This window comes from Quercus suber, unplaced genomic scaffold, assembly GCF_002906115.3.
Source record: "Quercus suber isolate HL8 unplaced genomic scaffold, Cork oak 2.0 scaffold_384, whole genome shotgun sequence".
In the NCBI taxonomy this organism is placed as follows: domain Eukaryota; kingdom Viridiplantae; phylum Streptophyta; class Magnoliopsida; order Fagales; family Fagaceae; genus Quercus; species Quercus suber.
Window position 1 is genome coordinate 664,174 of NW_027069836.1, and position 15,170 is coordinate 679,343.

General features: G+C 33.8%; 1 protein-coding gene and 1 pseudogene across 1 annotated transcript; both read right to left on the minus strand.

Moving 5' to 3' along the window:
• Positions 1-919: 919 nt before the first annotated feature.
• LOC111993828 (uncharacterized) lies at positions 920-1,997 on the minus strand. Its single transcript, XM_024025649.1, has 2 exons — positions 1,782-1,997; positions 920-1,576 (listed from the first exon to the last, which is right to left on the minus strand). Exons 1-2 carry the CDS (start codon positions 1,995-1,997, stop codon positions 920-922), a joined length of 873 nt encoding a protein of 290 aa, XP_023881417.1.
• Positions 1,998-2,372: 375 nt separating this feature from the next.
• Positions 2,373-15,170, minus strand: part of LOC111993830 (probable L-type lectin-domain containing receptor kinase S.5) — a 25,882-nt pseudogene continuing 13,084 nt past the window's right edge.

Consider the following 15,170-nt stretch of genomic DNA (forward strand, 5'->3'; position numbering starts at 1 on the left):
ATATCAAGTTCTTGTTTCAACTACCCCAAATAAATGACAATAATTTCATTGGACACAATCCTTGCACTATATTTTGCTTCAAGTTCTTCCAAGAACATACTAAGATATCTAGCTGAAATTCTGAATTAATATCTAAGCATCAAATTAGCATCAACGTATAACAGGCTAACTCAATTATATATATATATATATATATATAAACAAACTTATAACAATCACCATACAAAAAGCCCTAAATTAACAAATCATAAGGTATCCAAATTTATAAGCAGTAAAAATAAATTGAGAGCATACATCTCCACAGTATTTTAGGAAAAAAATATTTTAATTTTTCAATTTTATAATAATATGATGGATTTTTATACAAAGAATAAACCTAAAGTGTTGGTGCCAAATAGCGTTTTTTGGGGCGACTAATGAGCAAAAACAAACAAACAAACAAACAAAAAAAATGCTTTTTAAATTTTCATTTTTATAAAGTTAATTCAAACACATGCTTAATTTTATTAAAATACTAGTACTTGTTGCCTGATAGTCCTAATCCAAGTTAAACAAGCTTATCTTATCCATGGTTTGGCATGCACGTTGCTTGTTTTCTTCTCCCAATTTTGGAAGTCTAACTAGCATGAAGTGATAAAGCCGTTGTTGATAAGAACAAATAAACTATTTGTTTGATAAGAACAAATAAACTATTTGTTTTTATTTAAAAAAATTGCAATTGGTGAAAACATTTGGCGCAACCATAACTTGTAAGCACAATTTTTATTATTTAGTATAGTATATGATATAATATGATTTATTGCACTCTTTTGTAGATATATATTTGTTATAATATAAAGAATTATAGATATATAAAACTCTTGTCTTCTGCTTTGCTTCTTTTTTTTTTTGAAGAGGAAAACTTCATTCATTCATTCATTTATAAAAGGAAAACTTCTTGATACAATTGTTCAATGACCGGAGGAGGGGAATCCTCTATCCAATACAAATACTCAACAATAATTCTAGCATGTTGCACTAACACATGAGCCACCTTATTTCCACTTTGCCTTATGTGAGAAGTAGACACCCACTGTAAGCCCCTAATGAGATGTTTAATATCTTCCTGGCTAGAGAAACCTGCATCAATAGCAAATTCAATGGCCTTTCTGCATGCTAACAGCTCACCTTCCTCACTACTATGCACTGCTGGCACTCTTGCAGACATGGCAACCATGACTTCGCCTTTATAGTTACGGATTATAGCCCCAACACCGGCTCTGTTCACCTCAGAAAAAACTTCTGCATCAAAATTCAGCTTAAAAGCCGATTCTGGAGGTGGTTCCCAAGCTTCCATGCTGTTCATAACTGGTTCTGCATCAAGTTGCTCTTGAGCATGTTTATACTCCTGTAAATATTCTGCTGCCCTCCGATTAAGAGTCCCTGGATCAATAAATCTGCCACCATGAAGAACACTGTTGCGCCTACTCCAAATAAAGCAAGCTTGAGTGAAGAAAACTTCCACTTCCTCCAATGACAATCGGTCTAGTAGACACTCCAATAAATGCAGCAAATCATACTGATCCGTGCATCCCTTCTGCAGAATTTTAACACAACCAGACCACACATCCTGTGCAACGGCACACTCCCAAAGTGCATGAATTGTTGATTCTGAGCATCTACAGCAAATCGGGCACACACTCTCTGATATAATCCTTCGCTTGGTAAGGTTCAATCTTGTCAGCAGAATACCGTGACACGCTCTCCATCCAAACACTTTGATCTTGTTTGGAATTTTAAACATTCCACAAGGCAGCCCAAACTCGCTTCCCATAACTTCCATTAGAACTTTCAGCCCCTCTTCCATCCTTCAAAACTTGTTGCGCAACTCTATATGCTGATTTAACAGTGAATTTCGCATTATTATTATGCAGCCATATAATGGAATCAGACACACTCCTTCGGCTAAGGGGAATTTTACATATTGCATCAGCCTCCTCCTCATGAAATAACGCCATCACTACCTCAGTCCTCCATTCATGAAATTCATGATCAATTCTCCTATGTTTAATTATATTGCTTTGTACTATCCATGCACAATATCTTTTTGGCTCTCATTTGTGCTAGGCATTTAGTGTATTCCACAATTTTGTTAGTATTATTAATTTGAAATATAAATTCAAAATTATGAGATTGAGATTTTCAATAAAGATAACAACACCTATTTGAGAAGAAAAATCCTAAGAGATAGCATCTCGAGACTGAACAAAGATAATCCAAAGATAAACCTTGAGAGGTAACATCTCCATAAATAAACTTACTAGTAGATAATCATTGACATTTTTCTCAAAAAACAATGCACATAACATTTCAATTCTAGCTCTTGGCAAGAATCATCTCCCAGTCAGTTTTGTGAATGGACTAAGTTGGCTTCCACTGGAAAAGTTTTCAGCATCCTCATTGAATGAAGGAGGCATGGCTGGCCACATAAAAGCAGGTCTTTCGGTGGGCACCAGTGGTGGAGGTACTTCCCCTGTAAGTACCTGCAAAACTGTTCTCATGGAGGGTCTCTGGTGTGGATTTGGATGGCAACAAGCCAATGCCAAAACAAGCATGCTCAGCATTCCTTCCTCATCAAATTCCTAGGTCAATCTCGAATCAATGGCATCAAGTATCCTTTCCTGCCTGTGAAGATCCCATAGCCAATGCACAATGTTGTTGTTGTAGTCACTTTGCCCATTCTGATTTCCAGGCTTCCTTCCACTGGCAACTTCCAATACAAGAACACCAAATGCATAGACGTCTGTTTCAACAGTTGCCCTACCAGTAAGAAAAGTTTCTGGAGCCATATAACCTAGTGTTCCTGCAATGACTTTTGTTGTGTGGTGAGTATTTTCGCTTTGTTGAAGGGTACGAGCTAGTCCAAAGTCTCCCAACTTTGCATTGAACTCTGAGTCCAGCATTATGTTGCTGGCTTTTATGTCTCGATGAAGCACCCTCTTTTCACACCCATCATGAAGATAATCCAATGCCTGAGCCACCCCATAAATTATGGTGTGCCTTCTTTCCCATCCGAGTGTAGGTTCGTCCATGCCTAGTTCCTCACTGCCATATATGAACCTGTCTAGGCTACAATTTGGCATGAACTCATACACAAGAAGAAGCTCACGCCTTTCATAACACCAGCCAATCAGTCTCACAAGATTCCTGTGGTGGAGGCTACCAATTGTTGTGACTTCTGCTATGAATTCTTGTTTGCCTTGACTTGAATCCTTTGAGATTCTCTTGACAGCTACCTCCTTACTTGCTAAGAATCCCTTATAGACTGTTCCAAAGCTACCTTTTCCAAGCTTGTTTTTGGGGTTGAAGTTGCCAGTTGCCTTTCTCAGATCTTTGAATTTGAATTTTTGTGGAGCCATAGAGGACCCTTGAATCTGGTCTTCTATCCTTGGATATGCATCCTCTGGTTGCTCTCTGTGTTTATTCTGCCAATACAAGTAAAACACAATCATGCTTAATACAATAAGCACTACTGGCACTGTGATCCATACCCACAACATCTCTAATTCTTCGTCATCAATATGTGAACTATGAAATTCCCATGTTTTTAAGCAGTTTGTTTGAATGGCATTGCCGGTTGAAGCTGAGAATCCCACAAAAACCTTCTCTGGAAGATAGCTAGAGAGCTCAAGAGGCAGAGAAAAAATTAGCTTATACTCACTTGTTTTATTAGTCTTAGCAGAGACATTCATCACTTTGCCATCATACTGAACCCGTACCTTTATTGCACCATACAAATACGTTTCATTAAGCTTGATCCCATACTTGGTTAAAGATACTTGTTCGATTGAGTGGATGCTATTTACATCCAAGCCAACATGGTTATCATCAATATCTTCTTTGTAGCTCTTTCTTGTGTCAAATTCTACTGCCACTATTTTTGCTTGATGGGATCCATTGGTGCTTGCATTTACAATCCCAAGCCACTGTCCTTCGCTTTTCTGTGGAAGAGTGGTATCTGCAGCTAAAATAAAGGCCATGCCTTCGCCTACTGGAGACTGCTTTGGAGACAAATCTGGAGTGATTTTAAGATCAAAGGTGGTATTGAAAGATGCTGTGATCTTTTTGCTCTTGCTCCACAATCTGAATGGCTTGCTGTAAAAGATACGTCCAGAATAATTTGTGATAGGATCATTAGCAACATCTGGTGTAACTTGGATTGCATTCAATAAAATTGTTGTGCCCTCAGTGATAATTAGATTATGCTCATCTTCCTTTTTGAAGGTTGAAAAATTAAAATCTAAGCACCCTACTTGAGTAAGAGCTCCACCCAAGAGGACTGCTAACAAAAGGGACCAAACTACCTGTGAAAAGCACATTCTCCCTATAGAAAACACAAAATGGTTTTAACAGGTATCAGGATTTCAGTTTTTCTGGAAAGGTTAAGAACACTGATTCAGAAAAATGAAGGCGAGGTTTTGGAATTTGTTTAAGACAATATTGTATAGTGTATACAGAAGATATAAGGTGTTACAGTTCTAGAACAGAGCAATTACCCTGTACTTTCTACAATTAGTTTTAAATGTTGTTCAACGCTAGAAAATTTTGAAAATCATGACTTTCAAGTAGCATGGAATCATGGAATGGAAGTAGTCATATATGAAGTCGTGACATCTTGCCATCTTGCCATCTTGGTGGTCTTTTTTTAATCTTTAGGTTTCACTCTCAAAGATGAACGACATTAGAAATACTACAAATTACAGAAGTTTTACAATTTGATTTGTCAAATAGTGAAGTTTCAGCTATTGAAAAATTTACCATATGGACCTACAAACTGATGTATAAACTTTTAAACTTACTTATTATGTTGTTGATATGACACCCATCATTGTCACGCAAATTTGTAAAATTTATTTATAATAAATCAATAGTGTAAATAAAAAATAGGTTCAGTTCAAATTATACATGTTATAACTCTAAATAATGTTATACCATTCAATAACTTGTTATAAAATTCATATTTTGAAAATCTCACTATTGAATTACATGTTTTATACATTTTTAACATTCTTACTAATTTTCATGTCAATTGGATGTTATTTACTATTCAATCCATAAACTCGTCTTTTATGCATTATTTTAAACTACAAAAATTTGAATTTAAACAATTGATTGATAACATGGTTATTAATCTTTGATCATCATGAAAATTTGCAAGCATAGAGAATATATGAAGATAATGTAATCTAATGATGAATTTATCAAAATTCGCATCCAATTAATAAATATTGAGTGGTATAATATTTGTTAGAGTTACACCAGGTGTAACATAAACTCAATTCTTAAAAAATTATTTAAGAAAATTATTTATTTTATTGTTATTTTGACATCAATTATATTCATAGTCGCACTAGTTTTTAAATCTTTTATAGAAAAATAGGTAAAAAAATTTCCTTTGCTACAGATATGCTTTGAGGTATGTTCAAGTGTGAGATCTTTATAGGCATGGTTATAACTTCTAAGCAGTGAGACCCAGATTTAATCACAAACTAAGAGACCTAATTGGTGGTAATGTTTCCAACCACTTTGTTGCTTACTACAATCACATTATCTCCTTAAGCTCTATTTTGAATAGAAAATAATTCAGGTTTTCCAAAATTCTAGGCAGAATGAGTTTAGTTCTGTGCTTTTAGTACATGAACTTTTACTATTTAACTACCAATGTGGCACTTTATTTTGTCTGTTGCAATTACATCTTAAAAAACAATCGAGAACATGAAATTAATCATGTATAGTAATTTGGCCATAGCTCTTTCCTGTAGGAGAATCAATCAGACACTATATATTGAATTGTTGAAAGCAATGTCACCAGAGTTACAAGCTTGTTTGGTACCGCTTATTTTTAGAATTTTTGAAAATGAGATAATTTGAAAATTTTTTACCTAAAAAAAAAAAAAAAATGAGTTACTAAGAGTCTTCTAGCTTAATTGGCATTTCCACATGCATAAAATATTTGGGGGTTTAGGGGTAGAAGGGTTTGAGCTGAAAGGTTAGCAGTATATTGTAAATTTCTCAACCAAAAAAAAAATTTTTGAAAGTGCAGTTTAATAACATGTTGCCTTAACTGGCACAATAATATGACTATTTTTTTTTATTAATGATCAAAAAATGGGAAGCAAAGTAAGCTGAGTTAGCATCTTTTACCTAGACGTGACCATAATAGCACCCAACCCAAATTTTTAAATAATGATATGATCATATGGACTTCTATATATTTAAAAGTCATTGGTCAAATGGTAAGTCTGACCCAAATCTTCTCAACAAGAGTGGGTTACATGAATTTTCTGTCACGAGAAAAGTTCCTCCTATCTTTTTTAAATAATGATAATAATTTTTTTTAAATCTCTATTTTAAGTTGTATTTTAGATCTGTTTATAAAAAAAATAATTAGATTATAGATGTTATTATAAATAATTAAAATGTTAGCCAAAATTATCAATACAGTAACATATTGCATCTTCCCCCAACTAAACAAAATATTTTTTAATTCATTTTTTTTAAAATCAATTGATAGGCATTATCAACCAATAATCTTGTTAAGAACTTTATAATTCAATTAATACCTCCCATGTACAAAGTATTTGAAATTTAGGAGAGAGGGGTTTAAACTCCCCCACTATGGGAGTCAAGGGCAAAAGCTGAGTTGGGGGGTAATTGCCCTAGCCCGCCAAAGAATTCATAAGGCAATAGTTGACTTGCAGCCACCCCCCACTCTTTATATATTTGATTTTTTTTTTTTGGGGGTTAAATTTTCCTTTTAGGTGTATTCTTTATTGCATTTCTTCTTGTTATATTTATTTTATATCATAATTATAATTAATACACTATTAATTTTTTTATGTCAAAATCCATTACAAAATAATTGACGATAAAGAGCTAATATCAGGACTGAACGGTATAAGGTGAAACTCTCTAAAAAAAAATAAAAAAAAATAATATTAAAGGCAATCTTTTTCATTTTATCAATATCTTTTAACATTTAAAACCCAATCAAAGGGCCTTCAAAAAAAAAAAAACCAATCAAAGGAAAACAAATGTAGGAGAAGAAAAATGAAACTAAAGAAACTATATAATTTGCGTATAAGTAATAAAATTTCGGGATAATTACATAAGAACAAAAATTGGTATCTATCTAACTATTAAAAAAACATTTAAATCGTGAGTGGATTTTTACCCGTCGAAGAAAGTGGCTTATTCATTAAAAAAATGAAACTTGACAAAAAAAGTATAACGAATATGTTATCTATTTCTGTTTTCTAACACTAAAATATTGACTATACTTTGACGGGAGTCAAATAAGTGGTTAATGGTTGATCTTTCTGGTAAAAGATCATTCAATTGGACTTTGATCTTTCTTGATCATATTCTTCTCTTTCCCTTTGGAATTTGGCCAATTACAAACTATTCAAACTTTCAATTACAAATCATTCAATCTTTCTAGCAGAAGAAATTTCCATGCACCTGTAGTTGGAGTCTGTTTTAGGATGGTGACACATTCTAGGCAATTGGAATTTGTGTAAACGAGACAGAAAATTGAACGATTAATATGGAATTAGTCAAATAAACTTCATAAGGCAATTGGAATTTGTGTACATGAGACAGAAAATTGAATATGGGATTATTCAAAAGAAACTTGACAAGGTGGGAGGATTAATTAGTTTTATAAATTGTCACATTATGTAAAGGGTTAGAGAAAATAACTCCAAACCGGTTTTGAGCTATTCTTCAACCATCACGATGAGACTTGGACTAACAGAAACACTAAACATGATCTGAACTTAGAGTGGCTTCAACTTGTTTTTATTCTGAATACTGCTGATAACATGATTGTATCACCACACATTCTTAATCAAATTTCATTAAGAATTTTGATTAATTTCCAAGTGAATATTAAAAGTCATGGTTGCTTTTTTTTTTTTTTTCCTTAATATTTGAACATAGCCCGATTTATGATTGATGGAAATTTTCTCAAACCAATATTCAAACAATAATACTTTCCCACATGCACTGGATAGTTTCTACTTTCTATAATGAACATGGCACATTATGGTGGAGAGTGAATGGGACTATGTGATACCTGGTTTAAAAAAATACAAAAAATTGAAGGGGCATCTTGGTATGTTTTGGCATTGGGGTTAGTAATTTACATACCTTTAGGATAGGAGACTTAAAAATATTCCTTGAGATTTTTGAGATAAGAACCTGAAAAATCTTCTTTTTTTTTTCTTTTTCTATTAAATCTAATTGACAATGATAATAAATAAAAGAAAATCTGTGAGAACCGAAAATTGCTCACTGCCTGGTTACTCTATAAGCCTTAGGAAGTTTCTTCTATTTTTTAAGGTTATTTATTTTACTCTATTTTTAATTTGACTTTTATTCTTGGGTGCCAGATGCTTAATTCTTGCCATTGGTGTGATTTATGTTTTCTTTTTATTAGATTTAGAGTGATGATGAGAATTGAACAGTTTCAAGTTTTATATATATATATATATAGTCACAATCTAAATACAAATCTTTGACAAGAAATTCAATATTACGTAAAGGAAGAAATTTGAAGACATAAAGATTGAAATTGTGAAACAATGAGGTGGATTTGAAGGTAGGGGAGTTTTATGTTGGTAAATATTTGGGGAGGCATGAAGTGACATATATTTGTGGACTTTCAGCATTTTTCATGGACCGATATATGTTTCTTGGCCAAGTCTTGGGGATACATTGTGACCATAGTTGTAATTAAAAATTGTAAGTATATGAAAATTTGACCAGAAGTGTAAATCATTTTTAAGTCTTTGAGTTTTATCCTATACATAGTTATTTATTTTACTTGTATATATGCTTAATCCAACTTTTGCGAATTTTGATTACTTGTTGCCTTGTTGGGCTGTCAAGCTCAAGCGCTCAACCTCTTTTTTATTTTGCAGATTTTGGGAGTAGTACATTTGGGCTATCATTGAGGGCAATGAGGGGAAGAATGTGAGAAGAGTATTAGAATTTTACACTACTGTTTAGTGACGGTTGGAAGATTTGAAATTTGTGAACCTTTTTGTCAATTTTAATTTTCTATGAACTTTCTTTTAATAATTGATCTATTAGAGATTAGCTAATGATGAACCGTGAGTTTTTGCTTTTGAGGGAATATTCAATATAATTTATAGTTGTTACTAAATCCCTTTTATTTAAAGAATAATTATTAAACTTTATTGAGGCCTGCACACTTGTAACTTGTAAGGTGAAGGTTTTTTTTTTTTTCTTTTTGGGTGTGCATTGTTGTCACGTGTCTAGCTCATAAATTGTGTTTGGACGTGTTACAAGAAATAATGCACATGACAAGCATGATAGAATGTCAACTTTCCCATCATATTGTACTTTTTTTTTTTTTTTTTTTTTGGCTGAAAGGGTAGTATAACATGAATTTTTTTTTTTTTTTTTTTTGGCTGAATCCCATCATATTGTACTTAGCACAAATCATATCTACTCACTTCATTTCTAATGGTATGTTTGGTTGGGGGTGGTTTTCCTCCCCAGGTCCACCATTTAAGAGGAAAAAGTTTTTTCCTTAATTTGTGGAGAAAACTAGGGAGAAAAGTGGAGAGGAACTGGAAGTGAGTTTAATTGGAAATTACCCATCTACTCTCCCCTTATTTAATGTGGCCTTTTTTTTTTTTTTTTACTTCCGTTTTCTTCATTTTGTTTTTGTCTAGCGTTGAACTTGACTTTGTTTTAATTTTTTGCTTCCCTTTTTTTTTTTTTCATATCAAACTGAAACTTTTTATTTTATTTTATTATTATTAGTTTTTCTTTTGCTAGATGTTTTATTAGTTGTGTTAGTTTGTTTTAATGTTTTGCTTCCCTTTTTTTTTTTCATATCAAACTGAAACTTTTTATTATTATTATTATTATTATTAGTTTTTCTTTTGCTAGATGTTTTATTAGTTGTGTTAGTTTGTAATAATTAAAAAAAATTAATTTTTATAAACTACTAAAAAAAATATTTTTTATGTACTAGGGACATAAGAGCAAATTTTTAAAAACTGCATTTTTTATCCTCTTATTTTTCTACTCAACTAAATAAAAGAGTTTTCTATCTCTCAATTTTTCCACTCTCTCAACCAAACACACGGAGAGAAAACTAAATCTTTTCTATCTATCCACTTTTCCACCCCTTCTCATTTTCTATCTCCCACTTTTCCATCCTCTCAACCAAATGGACCCTAAAATGGGAAATAACCAAAGAAAATGATATGATAGCTCAAAAAGATGAAATGATAATAATGTACAAATCTTAGTTGCCATATTCTTTTTGTTTCTTATCTTCTAATTCTATGTTAAGACATATGTGAATCATGTTAGGAACATATGTCATTTTGAATTAGCTAATCCTATGACAAAACGCACTTTACTTGTAATTTGGTAGATCTAGGATGTGTTTAATATTTCAAGGAACAAGAGTTCAAGTCCAAGTGTTAAAGCCATGCAAATCTGTCTAAGAATCAAGTGAAGAAGTGCTGTATTTTAAAGCCCGACAACTAGCTCGATAGATAATATCTATCGAGGTTTAAAAAGCATGTTTAGCCCGATGCTCGACAACTGCTCGATAGATAACCTATCTATCAAGATTTACGAAAATCAGTTTTTTAGATCTAATTTCACACATATCCGTGTATACTTGTTTAGGCTTTCTTTTCTCACAATCCTAAACATATATAAGGATTATTTTAAGAGCTATCATACTAGATGAAACTTGATGCAAAGGTTTTGTTCGAGCATGTTGTGACCGGAGACAATTTGCCCTGGTTCATATTTCTCTTGAAGAAGCTGCTGCGTTTATACGTTGTAGAGTTTTGTAACCAAGGAGCTTCATGATCTTCATCGTGTCAATGAACTGAAGAACTTTGCAACCAACATCCTTCTCAAGTTAGTGGTTAGTCAGGTACTTGGATCCGTGCATCAATTGGTTAGTCACGTACTGGGAACCGGGCATTGAAAATAAGAGATTCTCACTATAGAACAAGTCCAATTATGTATTGGGGTAAGAGTTCAACTGTAGGTTAGTATAAGGTACTAGGATTCCTTTAATTGTAACTGCTTGTTGTGATAATAGTGGATTCTCGGGAGTGGTGACCTTAAAATCACCCGGTGGGATTTTTGCTTTAGAGGTTTCCCCCATTCGTAAACAAATTACCGTGTCAACTTTATTTTCCGCTGCATATTAACTTAACTGGAGATTTGTTTGTGCTACCACGTGTATTGCATTCTAATTGAATTAATTACTTAACTTGGCTAATTAATTAGTTAATTAATCACAAGTGATCAATACATTCTTGGCCTATCAATCTATACAGCATAAAATTCTACTGGATTGTCTTTCATACTTCTCTGTCATAAATTTGATAATACAATGACATAGATTTGGCAAACCCACTCCCTCGACAGCTTTAACAGTCTTCCTATCTCTTCACAGGACCTAGGTTGCTCTCCATTGAGTCCAAAGCGTAATCTCAATATATGGTCTTCTCTTTTGTTGAGTGTCTTTAGAAGTTTCTCTACCTCTTGCATCATTAGCTGTTTCTTGACCATCTTTTCTAGCATTGTTTCATCCAGTCCTGATATGATCTTCTGCAATAGATTTTTAACCTCGTTCAAAATCTGTAGAGATATGTCATTGTCTTAAAATAGTCTAGTTAATCTTTTTAGCCATTTTTTTATTACACGTCTTTCAAACCTTGTTCCCTTATTTGGAAAATCTTCATTTGAAATGATCTTTTTGATGAGTCAGATTAAATATTATAGATCTAAAAGTCGAGTATCACGTTAATTAAAATTTTAAAGTGAAATGATTTTACGTACACTATTGAACTCAAAAAAATATAACATTAACCTTAAAATGGACATGATCTTCCTCCAAATCACAAAGAACTATTTAGTTCATCATATTTAAAATTTGTTTTCATTGAGGGTAAAAACCTTTTTTATGTTGGTAAATCACAAAATTATTCAGAGGGGGAGGACCGGCCCATCAACTTTTGTACAAAATACCCCCTAAAAAATGGGAGAGATGGATTGGGTTCCCCAAGTTGAAGAAAAAGATGAACCACAGACTGATATTGAAATAAGTTTCCAAAAATATGATTTTGTATAGATTTTAAATGTGAAAGATAAATTTTAAATTTGTTTCCCGAATGTATTTTAATTTAAGTTGTTTGTTAAAAAAAAATAAGATCAATTTTAAAAACACCTAAAACATGTATTCAATTAGGAAAAAAAAAAAAAAAGAAGAAGAAGAAGAAGAAGAAGTATTCAATTTTGAATTATGTTTACACAGTAAATTTAATAGCCATTTTTAAGTTTGGTTTTTAGAAAACAATTCACCTAACATTTTTTTTCCACTTTAATGAGCCCGCCTACATTTTGTTTTCAAGTGAGAAAAACAGATTTTTAAAATGACTAACCGGTGCTATCTTCACCTTCATTTGTTTGCTATCTTCCATATACCTCTCCAGTTCTCTTGAATCTCTTCATAATTATGTCTTTGACCAATCTATTTTTTTCTATTTAAAGAGCAAGCATTTGTTTATATTAGAAACTGCTGCTTCTATGTTGGGTTATTTTTCTTTGTTACTTGTAAGTTGTATCCTAGATCATTGTTTTTTTCATTCCCAGTTGCTTTGAGTAGGTTGATCTTTGAGATATGTTGCTAGTGAACTAAGTTTTAATATCTAATCATGCATTTGTTACTTCGAAAATTAAATTAGTTTATTTATCTTTATATTATTTTTTCTACATTATATCCTACTCTTCAAGACATTTGAGACAAATTCAACATTTTGATTGGATGACTCAATAACAATGACAATATTGATACCCAACTTCTGGATATGAAAATTGAATAATATGCCTGTAAAATTAAAGTGGAATGGAACTTAAAATATAAAAAGGTAAGAATTTATGCTTATATGTACAATTTTTAAACTTCTAACATATTTGTGAACATTGCCATGTGTTTTATTCCAATATCAATTTTCAACAAACTGAAACTAATGTTGTATAAACATGTCAACCTTTGCTGATTAAAACAAGATCATACGCTGGGTGGACAATGTTCCATGAAATGTGCATGTAATGCATGCAAGTTTCTGGTCTCTTTCTTAAGGGGACCGGACCTCAAAGAAATTGAATTACTGCAAATGATTAAGATGATAATTTTATCTATACTACCATTTAAGGGGTTTTCCCTGTTTGGGTTCCTCATTTTTTAAGTTCAAAAATGCCCCTACACCCTTATGTTTAAGTAAAGACAAAACTAAAGACAAAACTAAAGGACAATTTAGTAAAAATATAATTCTAACTCCCACTAAAATATTGCCTAAAAAATAGAGCTACTCTCCTGTTATAATATATTTTACAATCACAAAATATTCAGGGGTGTGATGAGTGTTATACGTTTGTGGATGAAATTTTTTTTTTATCACACCCCTAAGTATTTTGTGATTGGAAAATATAGTAATCTCAAATTATAATGGATTCAAATTATTAACTGTAGGGGCTCAATTTGAATTGAGTGTTGGGTTTTCAGCCCAATAAGCCCAAACAATAAATTTATAGAGAGTGGGTTGACAGGCTTAGGTGCTGGCCGTCGATCACCATGCACAAACTTTTCTTATAAAAAATGCTAAGTGTTTCCTTACAAATGGGGGAATGCTCCTCGGCCTGTGGCCGAGGAGGCCTCAAGGTTCTCCCTTTCCCCCCCCCCCTATTTGCTTTACTAGCTTTCCTTTTATAGTTTTCATCTTCCTGTCTTTTGCTTCCATCTGTTGATCGTCTATTCGCCTTTCTTCTGGTCGTCTGTCCCATCAGAGGCCTTATTGGTACTCAAGTGGCTCACTCTAACCAACGTTATCCTGCCAAGGGGTTACCTCCCCATTAATGCGGCCAGGAGGGTTAGTTGAGTGCATTAAATGCGAGAGTGACAGCTTACTTTGGGGTTAGCCTCTCCCCAAGATCACCTTTGTCAGGCCGAGGATAAGGTATCCTCGGCGTGGATTTAGGAAAATAGGCTCTCCCCCTCTCTCTCAGAAATAGCTTGTGCTCCTCGGCATGGGCCTTGGGCCTGCTATATGATGGGCCGAGGCTATTAGGCCTACGGGCCCACAATAGCCCTCAAAACTCTGCTGCACGTTCCCTCAAACGGGGAGGAGGGTTTTGATACATGCGGATCTACTGGACGAATGACCTCATTTCAGTTTATACTGATGCTGGCGGCTTCTTGACTGCCCGATGCGCGTTTTTAGCGTTTCGAGACTTAATGGGTGCCCACATTAAATTTTGGCGGCACCACGTTTACCACTTTCAACGGCATGATCTTCTGCCTTTATGAGCAAGCGGTTTCATTTGGGGAAATTAAGGAAGAGTATAAATACCTGTTTGACTTGCCTGGTTTCATCATTTTCGCGCTTATCATTATTGATGCATATAGTTTGAATTTGGTTTGACTGGCATACTATCTGAAGAGTATCGTCATACTTCTGTAAGTCTTCTTTTTCTAGTGACCCCAAATTTCCTTGATTTCACTCTTCCTTTTCTTTTTTAGAGCTTTTAGTTGTCTTTGGGGAATGGGTAAGTTTAAGGAGTTGGTCGAGTCCGATGAGACGATGAACAAATTCATTGTTGACTATGGAATACCCAATAATGTGAATTTGAAGTACTGCGAAGAAGGAGAGTGGTACCTTAGGAGGAGAGAGGGTGAGGTCGTGATCCCAATAGCCGCTTTTGTAGAAGGAGGGATGAGAATCCCTATGAGGCCGGTGACCCTCAATTACCTTAGGCATTTTCGCCTGGCCCCTACTCAATGCGCTGTGAATGTATTTAGGATACTAGGGTGTGTAGATACCCTGAATGAGAAAATGGGGCTGAGATTGACTCACCATGATGTTAATTGGTGTTACAACCTTCATCACCTGAGGGGTAAGACATATTATATGAAGACAAGGGACGATAGGGTTCGTCTTATCCAGTGTCTTCCTGACTCCAATAAGGGGTTGAACCAAGATTTCCTCATAGTGTCGGGAGAATGGCACGACGGCTTTCATTGCCCAACCGTAGAGGGGAAGCCAGGTAGGGCGTCCGAAGTA

What these genes read in the sequence shown, in the direction of transcription:
- LOC111993828 (XM_024025649.1), bottom strand. Translation starts at nt 1,997, where the DNA reads ATGGCGTTATTTCATGAGGAGGAGGCTGATGCAATATGTAAAATTCCC. An exon ending in TTTGGGCTGCCTTGTGGAAT is followed by an intron (nt 1,577 to 1,781) that starts GTTTAAAATTCC and finishes AAAATTCTGCAG; the next exon opens with AAGGGATGCACGGATCAGTA.